The sequence below is a fragment of the Schistocerca cancellata genome, chromosome 11, assembly GCF_023864275.1.
Source record: "Schistocerca cancellata isolate TAMUIC-IGC-003103 chromosome 11, iqSchCanc2.1, whole genome shotgun sequence".
NCBI lineage: Eukaryota > Metazoa > Arthropoda > Insecta > Orthoptera > Acrididae > Schistocerca > Schistocerca cancellata.
The window spans coordinates 111,405,059-111,428,026 of NC_064636.1; the positions used below are offsets into that span (position 1 = coordinate 111,405,059).

Below are 22,968 nucleotides of genomic sequence, written 5' to 3' on the forward strand. Positions count from 1 at the left end.
GTGTTGGTCAACAAAGGCAGAGGATTGTTCTGCGTACCAAGCCACAATGGGACAACACGATAGGGAGACCTGAGGGGTTTTGTTTGTAAAATTGATAAAAGGTATGAGTGGAAGGGGGGGGGGGGGAGGTCAGGAGGGAGATGGATTCAGGTGTCAGGTTTAAGATACCGAGGAGCCACCTGAACACCTGTTGGACTTTTATATTTGGATCACAATTGTAAGTTATGTATGTAGAGGTGCCAGGAAGTTGGTGAGGCACATAGTCACTATAATTCATGATGACTATGGTGGAGCCTTTGTCTATGAGAAAAATAATAATGTCCCAATTGTTTTTCAGGTTTTATTAAAAAAAACTAAAAACCCACCTCGATTGTGAAAAAAGCACCTAGTGTAGCGGCTCCGGTCACAGAAAACCATCATAACAACCGGGAAAGCTGTGTGCTGACCACACGCCCCTCCTATCCGCACCCTCAGCTGAGGATGACACGGCGGTCAGATGGTCCCAATGGGCCACTTGTGGCCTGACGACGGAGTGTTTAATATAAATCTTTATTACTCATACACTATTTCTGGGATTACAGAAGTGTCCAATTTCACCCATCTGGTTTGACCCATGACACCAATATGGAGGAAATGACCATTTCAACATCTACAATATGGCACCTATGACATCACTACATAAGCACGACAAACGAACACGAAAATACATATGGGGGTGGGGACAAGCTAAATATAAACATAGACATGCACACCATGATCAAAAAGGACAATAAATAAATAAATAAATAAATGAGAAACACAAAATTCCCACATTACGCTACACCCACAAAATCCATAGGAATTGGTCACTTCCATTCACCTTCATAGCTCAACCCCAAGTGTCGATAAAAAAAAAAACCTACTAATACAAAAATTGGAATCGGGCACTTACCTTGAGCAACACCTAAAACAACAAAAATAGGAACAGAACACTTCCCTTAACCTATATAGGTCAACCATAGGTGACGATACCAAACACAAACACCTACAACTGTGATAAATGAAACCAGACCCATAACACCTCAAAACCCCGCAAAACATCACAACTCACAAACAACAGACCCACAAAAATGACTGTTTACCAACAAATTCCACAAATTCCAGCACTACACAATAAGTTGGCGAACGCGACCCCCCCCCCCCCCCCCCCCCGAAAAAGCCCACAAATAAAAACCACAAAATAAACGAAACTCAATCACACATTAAAATTCAAAAACAACTGCAACAAGAAAGATCCTCTGCAACATAATCATAAAACAACCCCCCCAACCCATCCACAACCAATACCCACAACCCATACCGCTCCCCCCCCCCCCCCCCCTCCATACCAAGCCCCTCAACTAACCACGCTTGGCCTTTACACCTTACTGCCCTCAGAAAAACACTAAAAATACATTAATCCCCAGGGACACTCTTCCACCAGCAATACTCATCTAAATGAAATTGCATGTTAGAAGAGAGCCTCTTCTCCCTCCCTATGACTGATTTATCCGCCCCTCCCCTCCCCAGCATCTAACACTGAAGTACTCCCCTATATACACTCTTCAATTAACTCCACATATTCCCTCTTAGTACGCCCCTCCGAAACCCTGAAAACACAATCACCATCCCCAACCGTCAACATAACACCCCCCCCACCCTCCCCCGCCCACAAACACATCCATAAACCAACTGGAGGCTTATGCCTCTCATACTCCCTCTTCCCACACTGTGATTAGTCTATCTCAACCACCACCCAGAGCCTGCCCAAATTACCCCTATACTTCCTACTTAGAACACACTTCCTACAAAAAGAAAACAATCTAACACCATCCTTTCACTCAGTCCAGCCTCATGCACACAAAAACTAATCGAGAACCTGTAACAGAAATAGTACATCATCAAAACAATCTCTCTCATGCATAATCCAGATTTCTCAAACCAGGTACTGCATCTAATGGAGCGCCAAAGGTTGTCCTTTCGACACCGCTACATGTACCTGTCCCTGGTTCGATACGCCGAAACTCTCGCCTACCTGGTATTTTCTCTGCAGCACTACATTTGACATTCTCTGCTATCAATCGGAACATCTGCAAAAACTTAATCATATCCTCCCCCATTTCCGCCAAACAACCTTGCGTTACGGAACTACATCATATCCATACCTTACAAAAGAAGCCACACAAATTAAACGTCTTACCGCACCACAAACAACAAACCAATAACATGTATCTAAAACACAAAAATATAAATTTGGTAACTCACTGGAAAGAGTTTCAATCCTTCAGTCACAGCCACTGCCAACAACTCCACTCTGTCAACGTCAAAGCTCAAAATGAACCCAACACACACACACACACACACACACACACACACACACACACACACACACACACACACACACCCCAGAGTGCACCATCAAGCACAACAAGACGACATCTACAAACACAACCAACTCATAAACTAAACTCCGGGCCATAATGACGCCACACACCACAAGACCCTTATGTCACAGGTCAAAGCAGACAGGTGGAATCGGATGCCTCCTAATGCGTACACCAAATTTTATGATGGTATTCCAAAGGTAAAAATTCTCTTAACATTCATCACCAATGAATATAAATACCACAACCTGGCAGTAATGGTGTCAGTGGAAAGACAGTGAATGAGATACAAGTGCAAATGTGCGGAACTGCAACACTAGTGCTGTAGTGTTGGCAGACTGAAACTGTAGTTACTTTCCAAACATGCCTCGTACCTGGTCGTAACAACCTCTCTTTGAAATCCTATAGAGGTCTAGGAAACCTCATGTAGGTCCTAGACTCTATGAGGGGGAACTTATTATCTACTTCTGTGTGGCAGAGGGACTAACATAACTTAACAGTGAAGACATTAATTCATTTCTTATAAGGTTCTCAACCTATTCCTCAAAAATATTTTTATAATATAGAGCCCGTTTGAGTTTAACTGAATATCCTGATAAATTTTCATCTAAAGTGTCTATATCATTAAAAAAAATCTAAGGCAAGTCAGTTGCACCAGTCCCTGACATGTAAGGTTTTCATGTGTACCACTCTTTTACACCCATCAATGAAACTAACACTTTCTACAACATCCATTATAATACTATTACAATAGTAATATATAAATGTTATACATCAAAAGCCTTAACATTTGTTGGTAAAAGTCCTTCACTTAACGACCAAGAGCCAGTGTTTGTATACATTTGTTAGTGCTAACAGACAAGCAACACTATGTGAAGTAACCACAGAAATCAATGTGGGATACCAGTGAGGACAGTGCTGCAAAATTTGGTGTTAATGGGCTATGACAGCAAACTACTGGCATGATCGGCTTTGCTAACAGCACAGCATCGCCTGTAGTGCCTCTCCTGTGCTCGTGACCATATTGGTTCAACCCTACATATAACAAAAAGCAATCAAACAGCTGAAGTAATCACTCACTGGCTTAAACTGAACAGGGTAGTTCTCAGTTATGAGAAATCTAACACAATTAAAATAATGAAGAAAAGCAAATGAACTGACCAACTCTGGAGATCTAGAAGTAAGAGTAGTTGAAAGTATAAGATTTTTAGGGTAACTGTAGGCAGTTGTTTTGACTGGAAAAATCAAATTGCCAACATACGCAATAAACTTACTCACACAAATTAAGCCACTAATAAGTGGAGATAATCTGCACATGGTGTACTTTTCTCACTTCAATGCTATAATGAGCTATGGTACAGAAATCTGGGGTCACTCAATTGATGCAGTTAAAATATTCAAATTACAAAAGAGAGCAATCAGAATAATAGAAAACATAAGAACAAGAGACTGCTGCATGCCTCTATTCAAAAAACAGAGGATTTCATTTTTATACAGTTAGTATCTATACAAAATTTGATAATACAGTAGTACCCGATTCTGCCCATCTGCTTTGACTCATGACATCCCTATTCCCAGTATACACAATACCATAAAGTTACTAAATACACCCACGAACACAGATATTTAACCATAAGAACTATTTCACTTCAGTAATAAAATGGAACTAATGATGATGTGAAAAGTAGAGGGTCTTGGGTGGGGTCAAGCTGAACATACAGTAACAATGTCAACACGCCCCCTCCCCCAAAAAAGGGGGGTGGGGGGGGGGAGAAGGAAAAGTGGATGGTATGAATGTCAATTTCCAAGCACTGATGATACTTCTGTTGATCGGCTGTATAACTAGAGAATTTTAATTTTATATGCTACATTGTCACACACAGCAGCAACCAATCAATGACTAGTAAACTTCGTTGTGACATCCATATATAGTAAAAAAATTTCAAACCAGCAACAACATGACAAACTAACATTTTCAAAACCAAAACTACATTGGTAGCCAATAACTAACAACACTGAAATAATACACGACAAAGACAGCAACAAACGCCAACAACATCAAATAACATGCAGTGCTAAGGTCAATACTGCATCAATATCATTCACAAATAATTTGGAAACAAACACCACACACTAGAGTGTGCCACAACTTACACCAACATGCCATTTGCAAATAAAATCCATTTCTAACAGCTTCGCCTCATTGACGTCACACGACTGAGCGCAGTTATGTCATGGGTCAAAGCAGATGGGTGGAATCGGACCTTTCCAGTGACATCAAAATTCCGCAACTTGCTTGGGAGCATAAAAATAAATTCCATGAAAATCAAGATATACACCACCACCACATTAGAAACCACACAAAATTATGATTTCCACAGAATAACAACTCAACTTGAGAGAAGCAGTGGTTACATGGCGGTAAAATTTTATAACTGTTTACGACTGAACATCACTAATCCCAAATCGTAAGTTAAATCAACATATTTGATCAAACAGTTACTACTAGAAACCCCTTTAAATTCATTCAGAGAATTTATGACGAAAATAACTGAAACAGGCAGAGTTTTGAAATGAAAATGTACACAGGAAGAGAGGAAAATGAAAAGCAAAATGAGGTGACTTCTAAACAGCATTACTATACCTAAATGTCGTAACTTTGGTGGCTTATAGTAATATTGCATTCAATTTTTATTATTAATGTAAACAAAACTGGTGTTAGAACACATACGGATTGCTTTACCATCTTATGCCTAACATCCAAAATGATGTAAACATAGTATAGAAGTATTACTATTCAATTTTCTTTTTCTTTTTATCTTTTTTGGCTTTTTGCATTTAAATTATGTAAATTTACAGAAGTATTGTGGCGAAATTTATTAGTTATCTAAGCAAATCTGCATTTTGGATTAGTAGAAGCTATATGCTTTAGACTGACAAAGTAAATATGTTTTTGGACATGCTTCACTGATACACCATAAGCTGCTTCTAAATACATAACTTCTGCTGGCAAGACATCCTAGACCTCTGGCTACACGATAAATGAGATCAGTCTGTCAAAAACTTTATATAAGTGCACAAGAAATAATGTCAGTTATGTTCATTTTCTGTTTGTGCACATGTGACATCACACGTCATTACATTACAGGATGAAGGTGACATCTGGTATTGGCACATTCAACTGGTCCAAGGTTGGATCTGCATATTACATAATGTACTGTTCCTGAATCAACATTTCTTGATGTGTTATATAAAAACGAAAGAGCATTAAATTGGGGAGAATGTTCGATATGATGAAACTGAGTGAAATTTGTAAAAGACTGAACAAATCAATTACAAATTAGAGCTCTTATATGCTGTCATGATGGGTGTCAAATAGGGAACAATTATTGACATATCATGTAGGCTTCTGGCATATGAAATCTGTTGCTACTTTACTTTACAATAAGATTTATGGGCTTTGACATCAAATTACCCGTCATTCTATAACAATCATGAAACAGCTAGGTACCTTAAGACATGATTTGTTATGTAATGGACAAAGTTTGCTTATTAGGTCCCCTACTTCGAATCTTAACAGGAATGTCGTAGAAGTATATGCTCAAACCATCATAACCGCTACAACTACAATTATCTGATGCTCCAATATGTAATTAACTCTTATTTCCGCTGTCAAACAGTATTCGCCAGTATACATGCTGATAAACTTCAAATACGCTCTCGAAACATCGCGGCTAAGTGCGTATTAAGAATTAGAAAATCTGACTGTATGCTTCGGTGAACAACGATTTACTTCTTATTACTGGTAATAATTTGCAGACATCAACCTCCTCTTGCACTGCATTCAAAAACACACAAAAGGGGAAGATCAAATAAGTATGCCAAGCGGTACCATACTAGATAACAGTCCCAACAGGAACACTTTGAACGTGGCAACGTAATGCAGAACAAGAATCAACACGAAAGCAATACGTAGAAAAGATTACAAAACGTACCTCGACGGGTGTTCGTTCTGCGTCTACCAATGGAGATCTCGGATCGATGAGTGTAATCCTGTCTGGTGTACCACTACTTACGGGTGCAGCATTCTGTTTATTCTCATTCGAAGTAACTTCTTCAAATAACTCTTTGAGGCTGCTAGATGGACAATTGCCCATTTTCCTTCTCGTCCTCTTCCAAACGAAAGAGAACGTATCTTGCAGTTTCCGTTTAATTTTATCGGCACTGAAATTCCCACAACGTAAAACTGTCCTATTGCTTTAACATGCTCGTCTTCTGAAACAACAGAGTAAAAAGTAATTAAAATGTGCCGGTGCCACTATACGCTATCACGAAAACTGCAAACGCGGTAGACTTCATTCATTTAATAAACTCACAAGGCACTTCTAAATAAAACTTCTGTTCTTTTAACAATAAAAAGAAAATAGACTTCAAACTATATCACAAAATATCCACGCTCTTTTCTTTACGTTACTTAAGACACTTGTTAATTCAATGAAGTAAGAAATATTCCCTTTAAATTAGACAGTCAAAATATTTTTCTTGTCCAACCGCCACGGTTTCAAATTTTACGCCAGAGACGTAACAGTCAACAACCAAAGATAGTTAACAACATTAAGTGTGCAATAGCAATACCAAAGCTGTCAAGCGGAACCATGACAGTATAAAATGATTTCTATGAATGGAACTACAAGGAACAAAGAAATATAAGCAATTTTCAGTTTGTAAAGTTGGATTTCCACATGCCTCAAAAGTGATGCCACAGCAAGTGACACGACGGCTGATGCGGCAGAGGTATCGTCTGCTGTCTTTAAGGTTCGTATGAGCAGTTGCCAGCGGGCTCGTGCGCATGCGCAGAGCTGAATTCGCGTATGAGCAGTGCCTTCCTCCCGCTTCTGGCTACTTGAAGCGTGGCTGTTTGCTGTATGAGCAGTAGCAGCAAAGTAGCCAGAAGCTACCCGGAAAAAATTTTCTGGCGTGCCCAAGCTGCCACATTCGTGCATGCGCAGAGCCAGCTGAGTTATAGTGAGGGGGAGGGGGGGGGTTCTTCCTCACGTGACCCGTATTCCGTGTATTTGTATATGTTTCGTGTCTTCTTTTACACTTTACAGCTCCCATGTCAAATGAAAACAAAACAGATTTCTGTGGCCGGCGGCCATCAAGTGAATTAATATACATTCTCATAACCATAAAGACCAAAATAAGTTAACAGTTTCAATTTTCTGATTTTATATTATTTCCACGTTATTAGCAATCAACCATTAATGTCTTAATGAAGCTATTTCTGTCTGTTTTATGGAGAAATTTGCTTCAGTTAATTTTTTTCCCCTGAGGCAGTTAGTTCATTTGAAAGGAAGTGTTTCATTCCACACTATTGACTACTTTCAACCTCGTTCAATTTAAAGTGCAAATTTTCATTTTCTGGGATGAATGACGTTATACCATAATAAAGAACCAAACATGAGAATACAGTACTGGACCTCCAAGAAAATTGGTATCATGAAAACCACATGAAAAGCTGAATATCACGTACTTCATAGTGCATATGGACATAGAAATGTTCAATTAGAACGGAATGAAGCATTTTAGTACGGTTTATGAAATTCCGATGCTGCTGGAGTAGTCTCTGATGTCCTTTTATTACACTGTAAGATATCTTAATGCTATATACGTACGAACATATGTAAACATTTACTTGAAGCTGACTAAGTAGGCAAATTTGGTCAGTAGTTTTGAACTAAATATTTTGTTTCAAATATGACAGCTGTAGCAGAATTTTACAAATCTGCATTCTGTGAAAGTGTTTTTCGATCACAAGGTACTTGTCTAGTACTTCCTCTAGGCCTGAAGTTATTTCTTAATTTGTGTTTACGTCTTAAATTTATAGAATGACATTCTATGCTAAATTTTATACTGGCAGCATACCGTGTTTTATCGTTTTAACTCCCCACATGGCTTCATATTTATTCCTAGAGTAGAATATAAACTGTCAGTTGTACAGTTTCTTTGCCTCACAGACAACCATGTTAATTTTTTCACATTTTGAAATAGTCATGAAATTTATTGTCCTTTATTCCGGTGTGAGCTACCCAATAACCCAATAAACTGTCTCTTTTTTCTTGCAAGACATTTGTATTCCATCCAACCAGCTTTTTGCAGTGCTTTGTAGATGTAAACCTGTCGGAAATGCTTCATAACAATATTGCAGAGTACGATTTAAAAAAAAAAAATCCGTCAAAGTCACCCCTTAGTAAAATTTTATGGTACTTCGAGCTGTGGAGTCTAATTTTGAAATGATATTTTGCAAAGAACTGCTTCCATATTTGCATCCTTTATCTGTGCGGGATATGATAAAACAATTGGTCTAAGTACAACTCAGTATGTCCTCTCAACAACATGCCGCACGGCTACACAATGTCACGTGATGCCCCACCATAAATACGACGAAAAGCGTATGAGCAGAGCAAGCACCAAGCACGGGCTGCCTACTGCGCATGCACAGTACAGCCTGCTGTCTGGTAACTGCTCAAACGAACCTGAACCAAAACTTCTGTCAAAATCGCAGTAGCGCTGTTTTCAATATGGCGTCAGCTAGGATTGTTCATAAAGACCTTGCTGTTATCACTCAGTTTATGGTATTATAACTAAGCCTAGAATCGAAGAAGAAGAAGAAGAAGAAGAAAAGAAAGCACAAATGTTTCATTAGAATGTGGAATTTATGCATAAATAACACAAAGGCACCAAACAAAGTAGCCTATGTAGCATTCAGAAACGAAGACCCAAATGTAAAACAATTTCAGATACCAAAAGCTAGCCGGCCGAGGTGGATGAGCGGTTCCAGGCGCTTCAGTCTGGAACCGCACGACCACTATGGTCGCAGGTTCGAATCCTGTCTCGGGCATGGATATATGCGATGTCCTTAGGTTAGTTAGGCTTAAGTAGTTCTAAGTTCTAGGAGACTGACAACCTCAGATGTTTAAGTCCCGCTCAGAGCCATTTGAACCACTTTTTGAACAAAAGCTAATTTCAAGTACTTGTAGAGCCATAATTCTTACTCTGTTAAAAAAGTCTGATACATTAAAGATACATTCTTGGCTCAAGTAAAACTAGTAGTGACACTTCGATATTTGAATCTGGCGATTAATGTCCATCTTTGCAGTTGCAATTCTCAAAAGTACAGTTTCAAAGTTTTTGAGTGTTATGTTAGATACTATTTACTATGCCCTAAAGAATAATTTAAGAGCTAGTATATTCACTCTTGCACGCCACATCAGTTAAATACTACGAAATTTTAATCTTATTGAATACCATAACGAATTTTGGAGCTACACTTTGTGCATCTGCACTAAGCAACACTGTAATATAGTTGATTTCCTTTATCGAAACCTACACTCAGTCTGAAATAATACCGCCACCAGGAACCTTGCAACTTCATTTCTAAGACCATTTTTCTTTCCTGTTTCGTTATTTTATCGCCCTCACTCCACATTGATGGGGGAGGGGGGAAGACCTGCCAGTGGCACAATATTCCACTTCTCAACCAATAAAATTAAAAAAATATATAGAAGGAGAAACAAAATTTGGGACTGTTATTCTATTTAAAATTAATTTATTCTTTTTAAATTAATTTATTCTATTTTAAATTAATCAATGACAGACAACTAAAAAAGGAAAATATGTACATTTTAAGAACATATCGCAGAAATTTGAAATTGTTCTGATTAAAACACTGAAGCACTGCACTTTCTCTTAAAATCTGAAGGACCTGCACTGAGTGAGAAGTATTGTCAGGGGAGAGAATGTGTTCCATAGGGTTGAGTAGTATAGATAAAGAGATAGAGATTGTTAGGAAGGGAAACGATGGAGATGATAGGTAGGAGGTGAGGCAGATAGTGGGTATACAGACGGTCAGAAAGACAGAGGGTGAGTATTAGTATGGTGTGTGAGAGGGTAGTGGTTACAAGAGGAAAGGGATAGGGATGGATGGAGAGGGAAGTGAAGAGAGGGGCCCTGATGTGGAGTGGAATATGTGGGGAAGAGTTCAAGTTGGTAGGAGGTATGAGCATTGGGATGGATATCATTGTCTGGGTGAGGGAATTGGTTGAAGTTGCATTGAGATAGGATATGGAGCATGTGCAGATGTATTCGTGAAGGCCTGGCAGCATCCCAGGGTTGGTAATCAGAGGGGAGGCAACGGGGTTATTGGAATCTAGTTTGCAGATAGCACAGCAGATGTGGAGGTGTTTGATGTGGGTGAAGAGGTGTGGAAATTTGATAAGATGGTAGAGGATCCATGTTGGGAGAAAGTAAACAGATGTAAAAAGCGAGATGGAGTGCATGGCAATCAAGGATTTGGAGGGACTTGTAGAATTTTGGTGGGGTGGAGATCCGTACAACATTTACTTAGTAGTGGATGGGTTGGATCAGGTTGTGGAGATTCTGGGCTTTCTGATAGTTTCTTAATAGCTGAAGTTGGCACATAGTTGCCGGTCAAGGGTTAGTACAAGATATTTTTGTATGTTAGTTGGGTAGGATGCTCATAAATAGTAACACAGAAGTCATTGATGCAGGAGGTACATCCTATAATTTTTGCCTATGTTTCGGAGGGGTTGATCTTGAGAAGCCATTGGTTACACCAGGAGGTAAACTGACTGAGGTGGATTTGGAGGAATCGTTGGGATTTCTGGAGTGTCATGTAGAGGGTGTGGAAAGTGGTGTCATCAGCATATTGATGGAGGTGGACCGGTGGAGGTGATTTGGGCATATCAATGTGTAGAGAAGATAAAGGAAATGAGGAAGGATGGAACCTTGTGGTACTCCTACAGTTGAGATGGAAGCTACAGGGATTTGTATTGCTAATAGTGACAAAATATTGGCGATTAAATAGGAAGGATATAATAAGGTGGATGTAGTAATTTGAAGGTATGTATGTTATATTTTATGACTTGTTCCACAACCATGAGAATCATCTCATTTTTGGCTCCATGGAATGAAAAATGAATCTATTCGAACCTAATTTGGAGTTTGAAAAGGAGACCAGATCATTGGAGGCAAAAATAGCGGAATTATGGAATTGAGTTCATGGGACAGGAGATGCGTGAGGTGCTGGAGCTGGTCATCAGAGGAGAAATGGGAATGGAAGCCACACTGGTTAAAGGAAGGAGATAGTTTAGGTTGAGGAGGTTGTGGATGTGTATGGAGATGATGCATCTGAAGATCTTGATAAACAATTTCCTCAACAGCTTCTTCTTATATGGCAGAAGTGGTAGTAATCATGAAGACCGTAAAGTTCTAGGTAAATGAGAATTACAAGTGGCAGATGAGGCAGTAGGAGGAAGTATCAACAGTAGTTTGACGAGTTTCCTTTTTTCATTTATTTTACTTGGCCCTTATGAGTATAACACTATTTAGCCATGTAGAGGTGCAGTAACTATGATACAACTGCATCTTCTACACAGCATTTTATTAAAGATAGACACTTCAGAAAGTAAAGTTCACTTGTAATCGATTCTATAGGGAAAATGGTCATTACACCATTATTATAAATCGTTGATTAAATTTTCATATCACTCCTTAAAATGAATCTTGCAAAACTTCGAAGCATCATGCGAACTTTGCTTTTTGTAGGCTAATAATATTTAAAGTGAATGGAATCCCAAGATGTCCAGCTCAGAGAGGAATTTTTCTCTCTGTTGATCATACTTTTGGCAAACAAAGATCAGAAGATTTCTGTCCCCTATAACTGAGTTCTTACCGTCACAGGTGTCCAGAGTCCTAAGATGAAGGTGGAATAAATGAACAGGAAAGCTTCTGTGACTGAATGTCATTGTTGTAATTGTAGAGATCACTCTTCTGTGTATAGACATATCGTGAAACCTAGGTAATATTGGTAAGTGAGGTTGTATCCATTTATAATATTTGTCTTTAGGTACAGATGCTTGCCATTCCTCTTCCCACTGCGATCCGATTTCCATTTTTATGTCAAGAAAAAGGTCAAAATAAGGTAGCTGAATATTTTAGTTTTGTATTATCATGAAATATGGGAGAGAGTGTGACTGAAATGATACAGGATTTGGGCTGGACATCATTAAAAGAAAGGCGTTTTTCGTTGTGACAGAACCTTCTCACGAAATTCAAATCACCAACTTTCTCCTCCAAATGCGAAAATATTTTGTTGACAACGGCCTACATAGGCAGAAACCATCACCACGATAAAAAGGGAAATCAGAGCTTGTACAGAAAGATATAGGTGTCCATTCTTTCCGCCCACTATACGAGACTGGAATAATAGAGAATTGTGAAGGTGGTTCCATGAACCCTCTTCCAGGCATGTAAATATGATTTGCAGTGTATCCATGTAGACGTAGAACATACCGTTATATTGCGGGCTACGTCTATGACCAGTTTGCTACTGTGCTTGTCCCAATTTCTACTCTGTATGGCAGCAAGAGTGCTCAGTGAGTCCGAAATAGTTAGGATCCTTTTGCAATTCTGGGTTACCAAGAACTTGATTGCCTTCATGATTGCTACCACTTCCGCCATATAAGAAGAAGCTGTCTAGGGCAGCTTGTTTCTGTTCATAGTGACCCGTTTGTAGACATTCTGATTCGATTCGTGATCCATCAATGTAAATTTGGAGAGCATCGCTCGAAGTTTCATGGAGGTATGCACTTGCTATTGCATTGTGGTTGCTGCTATAGCAATCACCAAGCTACAAGTAAAGCACTGGAGCAGGGGATGAGCACACTCAAAAAGGTCTCTCATACATAGCAAGTCTTCTTGATCTTTTTCAGCGAGACAAAACTTATAAAAAAGTCTCGTGGGCAGTATTTGTTCAAAATAGTGTGTAGCCTATCACATTTATTGATTTCCAGGTGAGATTTGAGAGCCAACCTCTCCATAATATATCTTGTCAGCGAGCCACTAGAGCGTAAGATGTAGAGTTGATCTCATCGTTCCTAAACAATTCCGGATGCAACTATACTGAAACATTTCTAACTTTTGGAGATACTTAATACGGGCATTCCCATATACTGTGCAACCATACTCAATTCTACTCCTAATTAAAGCTTGATAAATGATTAATAGAACACTGGGGTTCGCACCCCACAATACTCTAGTTAAAGATTTAATGATGTTCATGACTAGAAGGCAACTATCGATAATGGGCTTGATTTCAGGAATGCAACTGAGTCTGGAACCAAACCACATTCCCAAGAAATTGGTTGAAGGCTTAACATGAAATATATAGCCCTTCTGTGAATTTCGTTACAGAGCACTTGGCATCTTGAAAATATAACTGAGGGTTCTGAAGAAGAGATTTCAAGGCCACTAGCACGTAACCAATCGTCCATTTCTAGAACTGCCCCTGTAAGATTGCTGAATGCAGGATCCTCCAAGGGTCCAGATGGGTAAAGGCATATATCACCTAGATACTGCAGACTATAAACATTAGGAAGAATAATGTTTTGTTGGTTCCCAGAGTAAAGAATGTATAACAAGAGACTCAGGATAAATCCCTGGGGTAAGACTCTGGAAAGAGACATAGGTCGCAAAAAGTGGTTCTAATGTTTTATGTAGATTGATCTCGTCTCGAGGGAAGTATTAATGCAATATATACAACTGATAGGAAGACCAATTATCTGTAACGTTTCGAACAGGATGGAAACCTGAACATTATCATAAGCTGATGTCACATCTAAGAGTAACAACATAAAAAACTTCTTTTCATGAAAAGCCGGTAGACTGTCACTGCTAAATGTTGTTACGTTGGCCTATATTCCTCTGCCATTGATGAAGCCAAATTGGGATCGATGTAATAATCCATTAGTTTCCAGCCAAGCCTCAAGACGCTTTTTGACAAATCTTTCAAGAGTTTCCCCCACACAAGAACACAAGGCAATTGGTCTGTAAGAGGTTTGATTTTTGGGATTCGTCCCAGGTTTCAATATAGGCATAAGCATTTGCATAGTCCATTCCTCCATAAGCTCCCCCTCTTCCCCATGTTTCACTGAATAAGAAGAAGATCTAAACCCTCCATTTTTATCATCCCATAATGAACACATTCAAATCCTGGAGCAGTATTTGTAGAATTTTTCAAATCCATCTTCAACTCATGTCTGAAGCTGTTAGGGAATGGTTGAAATCTGTTTCTGTCGATTAGCCATGGTGCCTTCAGAACAAGATGGAGGAGCTAATTTTGACACAAAGCCTTCTAACTATAGAGGGGCCACCGCCGAAGATCCGACTGCATGAAGATGATTTAGAGAACGAATTCTCTTCCACACTTGTCCTATATCAGACTCGTTATTCAGTCCATTACAGTAGTTGATCCAAGCCACCTTTTTCTTTTTCCTTGGGAATATCCTGGTGTTTGCATCTGTTCTTATGGACTCCAGGAATCTATGCAGTGTCTGTTCTCTACGATATTTAGTCAATGCTAATATTCTTTTAGCCACAGCTTTGGAACATTCAGTATTCCATCAAAAGCACACGATTTACCAGAGAAAAAGTTTGTTTTCCGCTGGGGAACTGCATTACAATCTGCTAGATCAATGTCTGCCATAAGCTCCATGTAGGCTTCCCATGATGTCCATGCTGGATGCAGTTTCCCGATTACCTCCTGTACAGTTTTCTCATATGTTTTCCAGCAGCGTCCTTTTTTGCGTGAGCTGTCTGAGTAATATCTACTTCTCAAAGTTATATCGGAGCCCAGCAGAATTTTAATGGAGTAAAGGTCTGATCCCATAGAATTCCTTAAGCTCTCCTACTTCGAAATTTTGTGAAAATCCGGCAACACAAGACTCCAGTGCACTGTAGATCACTGTCTATAAGGGAAGGGTAACATTGTTGGGGATCCATCATTCAAAATGATCAGATCTACATCCTCAGTTGTACTGAAGAGGCGACCACCTTCTGGATCGTTGACAGCATTGCCCCAAGCACTGTGGACGAGAGTTAAATTCCCCACAGACAAGGAAGGGTGGATGAAGCTGAGTAAACAGTTGTTGCCAGATATTATTATTGGTTATAGTCATGGGAGCTGGATATACACTCCTAGAAATTGAAATAAGAACACCGTGAATTCATTGTCCCAGGAAGGGGAAACTTTATTGACAAATTCCTGGGGTCAGATACATCACATGATCACACTGACAGAACCACAGGCACATAGACACAGGCAACAGAGCATGCACAATGTCGGCACTAGTATAGTGTATATCCACCTTTCGCAGCAATGCAGGCTGCTATTCTCCCATGGAGACGATCGTAGAGATGCTGGATGTAGTCCTGTGGAACGGCTTGCCATGCCATTTCCACCTGGCGCCTCAGTTGGACCAGCGTTCGTGCTGGACGTGGAGACCGCGTGAGACGACGCTTCATCCAGTCCCAAACATGCTCAATGGGGGACAAATCCGGAGATCTTGCTGGCCAGGGTAGTTGACTTACACCTTCTAGAGCACGTTGGGTGGCACGGGATACATGCAGACGTGCATTGCCCTGTTGGGACAGCAAGTTCCCTTGCCGGTCTAGGAATGGTAGAATGATGGGTTCGATGACGGTTTGGATGTACCGTGCACTATTCAGTGTCCCCTCAATGATCACCAGTGGTGTACGGCCAGTGTAGGAGATCGCTCCCCACACCATGATGCCGGGTGTTGGCCCTGTGTGCCTCGGTCGTATGCAGTCCTGATTGTGGCGCTCACCTGCACGGCGCCAAACACGCATACGACCATCATTGGCACCAAGCCAGAAGCGACTCTCATCGCTGACGACGACACGTCTCCATTCGTCCCTCCATTCACACCTGTCGCGACACCACTGGAGGCGGGCTGCACGATGTTGGGGCGTGAGCGGAAGACGGCCTAACAGTGTGCGGGACCGTAGCCCAGCTTCATGGAGACGGTTGCGAATGGTCCTCGCCGATACCCCAGGAGCAACAGTGTCCCTAATTTGCTGGGAAGTGGCGGTGCGGTCCCCTACGGCACTGCGTAGGATCCTACAGTCTTGGCGTGCATCCGTGCGTCGCTGCGGTCCGGTCCCAGGTGACGGGCACGTGCACCTTCTGCCGACCACTGGCGACAACATCGATGTACTGTGGAGACCTCACGCCCCACGTGTTGAGCAATTCGGCGGTATGTCCACCCGGCCTCCCGCATGCCCACTATACGCCCTCGCTCTAAGTCCGTCAACTGCACATACGGTTCACGTCCACGCTGTCACGGCATGCTACCAGTGTTAAAGACTGCGATGGAGCTCCGTATGCCACGGCAAACTGGCTGACACTGACGGCGGCAGTGCACAAATGCTGCGCAGGTAGCGCCATTCGACGGCCAACACCGCGGTTCCTGGTGTGTCCTCTGTGCCGTACGTGTGATCATTGCTTGTACAGCCCTCTCGCAGTGTCCGGAGCAAGTATGGTGGGTCTGACACACCGGTGTCAATGTGTTCTTTTTTCCATTTCCAGGAGTGTATATGAACACAATACAGAAGTTACCAGCCAGTGTTTCTATTTCTGCTACTTGAAATGTTGAATTGTTAAAGTTTAAATGCATCACATTGTAACTAATGGTGTTCGTAATTAATAATGCCACTCCTTTACCATCTGGTCACTCTGACGTAACTAAATTATATCCTTTGAATTGGCGTTTGTGGTTTGAACCATATGTCATGTAGAACCACGATAGAGATATTTTGTTTATCTAGTTCTTTTTCCAGTATTTCCCTGTTCGAAATTTCTGACTTAGCATTCCATTGTAATACATTAAAGGCCACCCTGATGTGAAAAAATGCATCTTTCTGATCCTCAGCCATGTTTTATTTCTTGGATACCTATATTGTAAATTTCTGCTTGCTGTGCTTGGTCTGTATTGGAAGAGGTTAACTGAGTTACTAAATTTAATATCTAAATACTAGCTTATCAACAAATGCATAGTTCTGTCCTCCGCTCCTAGAAGTTGTCCACATGTGTCTGGTAGCTGGGGAGCACCAGCATGATGATGTGGAGCATAAGAAGCCTCAATAATGGGGAATACAGGTAAATTTATATTATCAAAGAGGTGGGTAGGAGTTGGCATAGGTTTTGTAGGCTTATGTCTGTTAGGGTGGATGATTGTCACGAATTTTTGCCATGTGTTTTGTGGGAAAGGAATTTCCCCCTCCCAATTCAGTTTACTTTTATCCTGGTTTCCTGCTACTAGGGCATACAATTTGTGGTTAACATATTCTACAGCTTCTTTGAAAGAAATGTTGAGGACATCTAAAGCTTTTTTAATGTCTTGCTGTTTTAGACACATTGGACAAGTTGTCTCTTGACTTGTTACTGCCTTTGCAATGTACACAGCATGTAGTTTGGCATGAGCACATTAACTCCCCATGCTTACCTCGACATTTATTACAACGCATCTCTGACTGGCGCTGATTAGGTAAATGGCCATATCTTAGACATTGGCAGTGTTGTATGACTAGAGGAATGTAAGGCCTAACTGAACATCACATACGATACAGTGTGTTATATTGTAGTAAGAACTATGATGTGAACTTGATACCACATATTCGTCAAGGGACATTGCTTACAGTGCCCAAGTGATTTATTCTTTTGAACATTCTGCATACATGAGTCATTGGGACTGAAAATTGAATGGCTTGCTCAGCTCCAGCTCTGACTGATTAGCATCTACATTCCTTACAGCTCCCTTGTGGATAGTTCTGTGTTTCAGTATACAAACAACTTCTTTCTTAACCTAGAGGGTTATCTTCTAAAAATTTATTGGCAGATTCCCCTGTAGCGAAATCAATACTGCCTCTTTTCTTTCCAACAGCCTTGAGAATCGCGACTACACTTTTAAATACGGCGTCTGAGGTGAATAATAATTTCCCCAAAGCCATGGGATGGTATTCCCAACATTACCATTGATTTCCTCGATAAACACATAGAGAGAACCATCAGTGTCAGCCTATTATCTGTTGTTTTTATTTTTATCATAGTTAGTAGACATATTTAACGAAATCAGAATTTCTCTCTGAGTGATTTGCTCTTCTCTCAGCACTTGCACTCTGTCTGAATTAGTCTCCAACGGCAGAGGTATCGTCTCTGATTGGGAAACGGAATTTCTCTATTTGTTTATGGAATAAGTATCAGTCATATCTGCATTGAGTGCTGTCTGTTTCGATATCTTGTTTGTTTGTTGCTGAAGATGAGTTCAGATCGACATTCTCTTCTCCCTCAGGTCTTTATTCCAGCCCAGCATACACTTTGACGCCAGCCTTAACGTTTGGTCTACCTCCATACTCAAACTCACGAGAACTTCTGCCCCTGCAACTTGCCTTCCCATAAGGTCCACTGTCCATGTCTCTTGCGCCACCTGCTATCAGAAATTATGCAAAACTTGTGATCTTGATGAACAAAATGGCTTACACACTAAAAGGGCAAAGTCTAATTCGAGTTGTTTTTGTATTTATTACAAATGAACTAAGAAAAATTAGCGACAAAGATCTTATTTATTTGGTTGCTAACCAAAGATCCGTTCAAGGAATTCGTTGTCTCAAAACCACATGATTTCTACAGTCGTGGGATCAGAAAGTTACTCCAGCGTTCACAGACTGTTGTAAATAGTGAAGGAGAACATATTGTTGATGACTAAAGCCACTGTTATATGTGTATGTTGTGTTTATTCAAGTTATGGGAAAATGCCACACATTTTACACTCCACCCATATTATAAAATGGATTTTCAGCCTGCCAGATGTATAATTTTCTTTGACATAATTTCCAAGACATTGAGCACAGCCAGCCGAAGTGGCCAAGCGGTTCTAGGCGCTTCAGTCTGGAACCGCGCGACCGCTATGGTCGCAGGTTCTAATCCTGCCTTGGGCATGGATGTGTGTGACGTCCTTAGGTTAGTTAGGTTTAAGTAGTTCTAAGTTCTAGGGGACTGGTGACCTTAGATGTTAAGTCCCATTGTGCTCAGAGTCTTTTGAACAATTTGAACCATGGAGCACATTGATATTTGTAATTTATTCAGAAGTTTTTTGAAATGACTCTGGGTGAGTGGGCTGCTTCTAATAATCTATCTCAGAATATCGATTTTAATTTTCCTGCTAGTGTTGTGCTGGTGAATATCTCCTCTTATTTGCTCTATTCTTACATTCAGCTTAAAGTATAATGATGGACATGTATGTGTTATTGTTGTGGTCTTCTGTCTAAAGACTGGTTTGATGCAGCTGCTACTGTCCTCTGCCAGCCTCTTCATCTCTGAATAACTATGTACAGGTTTGCAGTTGTATCTTAAGTATTCCAAACAGAGGTTGGACCAGGATTTCACATTTTTCTATATTTGCTGCTAAATATATGAGAGTACTTATGTTAACACATCATTTACATTTATGGTGTTATTTATTTATGTATTTACTATCACATTTTTTGCGGCATCTATAGATGTGGTTCAGTCAACCATTCCTGCAGTTTGTGATCTCGATATTCCCTGGCATTTCACAAAGTCGAACAAACGAACCCCTGAGGGAGAATGCGGTTGTATGTATCTACATAACATGAAATATTACAGAATATACTTCTGCTAAATTAATAACAAAGTCTCAGAATGTTTTAGAAATGCAAAGCTGAATAAAAAAATATCTGCAAGCAACAGAGGAAAAATTCAACTCCATTAGACTTCACAATTCCACAGCACCACACGCTACACAATGGTGCACATAATTTCTGGTCATGACTTTTATTTTCAGATCTCCTGACTACTTAAACCGCCAACAACATGTCATTAACTGACATTTCCTTATAACAAATCGCAACAAGAACGACTGTTTTTGACACAATTTCAGTCCGCTGTTGCTTCTGAAAAAGTATACTTTCATAGCATTCAAGTTATAATACGAAAATAACGAAATAAGAAAAAATTTTAACTACCAAAATGACGTTCTTCGTCATTTTATTACTTCATGTTTTTGGGAGATCCTCTATGTTCTGGTGCCTGGAAACGGCATATATTCGTTGGACAGAACCCACAAAATATGAAGAAATCCAATGTGGTAACTTCAGGTGTGCCCCAGACAAGAGTGCTAGGACCTGCGTTGTTGACGCTGAACTAGTGTGCTAAAAACATAACAGGAATTTTTGTTTTTGGGAAATAATTACATTTTCTTGTCTACATCAATATTATCCCCTTCATAATAGCTCCCATTAATATTACATGCAAACAGCAGCTCTTTTTACAATGTCAGAAACATTTCTATAACTTAACCGTTCTTAGATCGCTCATTGATGTGTTTTAATCTCATCCATGCCTGTATAATGATGAATCTTTAAGATACCCTTTATTGTTGGGATATAACAACATCACATAGGTCCATTTCTGTCGAATATGGAGGCTAGGGTATCGTTACAGTTATGTTTTTTTGGCCAAAAATTCTCGTACAAGCACCAAAGTGTGCGCAGGCGCATTGTCTTGCTGCAAAAGATGGGCATTTTATCGGTTGGCTTCATGCAAACGCCATTCAAATTTAAGTGGTACTCTTTACCGATCGTTCGAACTTGTGGCCAGAACTCATAGTTCACTATACCATAAAACCGAACACAGTGAGCATCAACTTCGCATCCGACTCCACTTCTCGAGTACTTTGCGGTCTGGGAGATCCAAAAAGCATCTGCTGTCACAATTGAAGCTACACTCCTGGAAATTGAAATAAGAACACCGTGAATTCATTGTCCCAGGAAGGGGAAACTTTATTGACACATTCCTGGGGTCAGATACATCACATGATCACACTGACAGAACCACAGGCACATAGACACAGGCAACAGAGCATGCACAATGTCGGCACTAGTACAGTGTATATCCACCTTTCGCAGCAATGCAGGCTGCTATTCTCCCATGGAGACGATCGTAGAGATGCTGGATGTAGTCCTGTGGAACGGCTTGCCATGCCATTTCCACCTGGCGCCTCAGTTGGACCAGCGTTCGTGCTGGACGTGGAGACCGCGTGAGACGACGCTTCATCCAGTCCCAAACATGCTCAATGGGGGACAGATTCGGAGATCTCGCTGGCCAGGGTAGTTGACTTACACCTTCTAGAGCACGCTTGGTGGCACGGGATACATGCGGACGTGCATTGTCCTGTTGGAACAGGAAGTTCCCTTGCCGGTCTAGGAATGGTAGAACGATGAGTTCGATGACGGTTTGGATGTACCGTGCACTATTCAGTGTCCCCTCGACGATCACCAGTGGTGTATGGCCAGTGTAGGAGATCGCTCCCCACACCATGATTCCGGGTGTTGGCCCTGTGTGCCTCGGTCGTATGCAGTCCTGATTGTGGCGCTCACCTGCACGGCGCCAAATACGCATACGACCATCATTGGCACCAAGGCAGAAGCGACTCTCATCGCTGAAGACGACACGTCTCCATTCGTCCCTCCATTCACGCCTGTCGCGACACCGCTGGAGGCGGGCTGCACGATGTTGGGGCGTGAGCGGAAGACGGCCTAACGGTGTGCAGGACCGTAGCCCAGCTTCATGGAGACGGTTGCGAATGGTCCTCGCCGATACCCCAGGAGCAACAGTGTCCCTAATTTGCTGGGAAGTGGCGGTGCGGTCCCCTACGGCACTGCGTAGGATCCTACGGTCTTGGCGTGCATCCGTGCGTCGCTGCGGTCCGGTCCCAGGTCGACGGGTACGTGCACCTTCCGCCGACCGCTGGCGACAACATCGATGTACTGTGGAGACCTCACGCCCCACGTGTTGAGCAATTCGGCGGTACGTCCACCCGGCCTCCCGCATGCCCACTATACGCCCTCGCTCAAAGTCCGTCAACTGCACATACGTTTTCACGTCCACGCTGTCGCGGCATGCTACCAGTGATAAAGACTGCGATGGAGCTCCGTATGCCACGGCAAACTGGCTGACACTGACGGCGGCGGTGCACAAATGCTGCGCAGCTAGCGCCATTCGACGGGCAACACCGCGGTTCCTGGTGTGTCCGCTGTGCCGTGCGTGTGATCATTGCTTGTACAGCCCTCTCACAGTGTCCGGAGCAAGTATGGTCAGTCTGACACACCGGTGTCAATGTGTTCTTTTTTCCATTTCCAGGAGTGTAGTTCTGACATCATATTCATAAACTCATGTTTCATGATCTGTTATGACACGCTTAATTACTTCTGTGTCGTTGCTGACTTCATTTACAGACACTTGAATGACTTGCACTTGTCCTTAGTTTTACTCACAATTCAACCATATTACAAAAACTTAAGTGTCACACATTTCGAACCAAAACATTCGCTAAAATTTCGTTCCAGTTGATATTCCAGTATCCTTAGTGACTTCTCTGACTGTGATTCGGCTGTTGCTCATGTCATCTCTTTCGGTTTTTTCCACAATTTCGGTGTCGAGGACACTTCTAATCTTTAGTGTGTTCATGAAGTTCAGCAAGACGCTTATAAAACTTGTAACTCCTCAACTTCCTCATAGCAGACTTGCCAATAGTAAACATTTAACGTTTCTAAAAGCCTGTTGCACTTTATTAAATTCTTATAGCGAAAATAAAAACAACTTCTCTAA

General features: G+C 41.2%; 1 protein-coding gene across 2 annotated transcripts in view; it reads right to left on the reverse strand.

The window, feature by feature from the left end:
* LOC126108518 (uncharacterized) overlaps window positions 1-6,983 on the reverse strand; it is a 66,665-nt gene extending 59,682 nt beyond the window's left edge. Inside the window, exons 1-2 of one of the 2 annotated variants that reach the window (XM_049913789.1) lie at window positions 6,779-6,983; window positions 6,398-6,674 (exon numbers count right to left, since the gene is read on the reverse strand). In XM_049913789.1, the coding sequence (XP_049769746.1) occupies window positions 6,398-6,559 (162 nt within the window). In that variant the 5' untranslated portion in view covers window positions 6,560-6,674; window positions 6,779-6,983. Of the gene's footprint in view, window positions 1-6,397; window positions 6,678-6,778 lie in introns of both variants that reach the window. The other variant, XM_049913788.1, reaches the window with a different exon arrangement.
* Window positions 6,984-22,968: the final 15,985 nt, after the last annotated feature.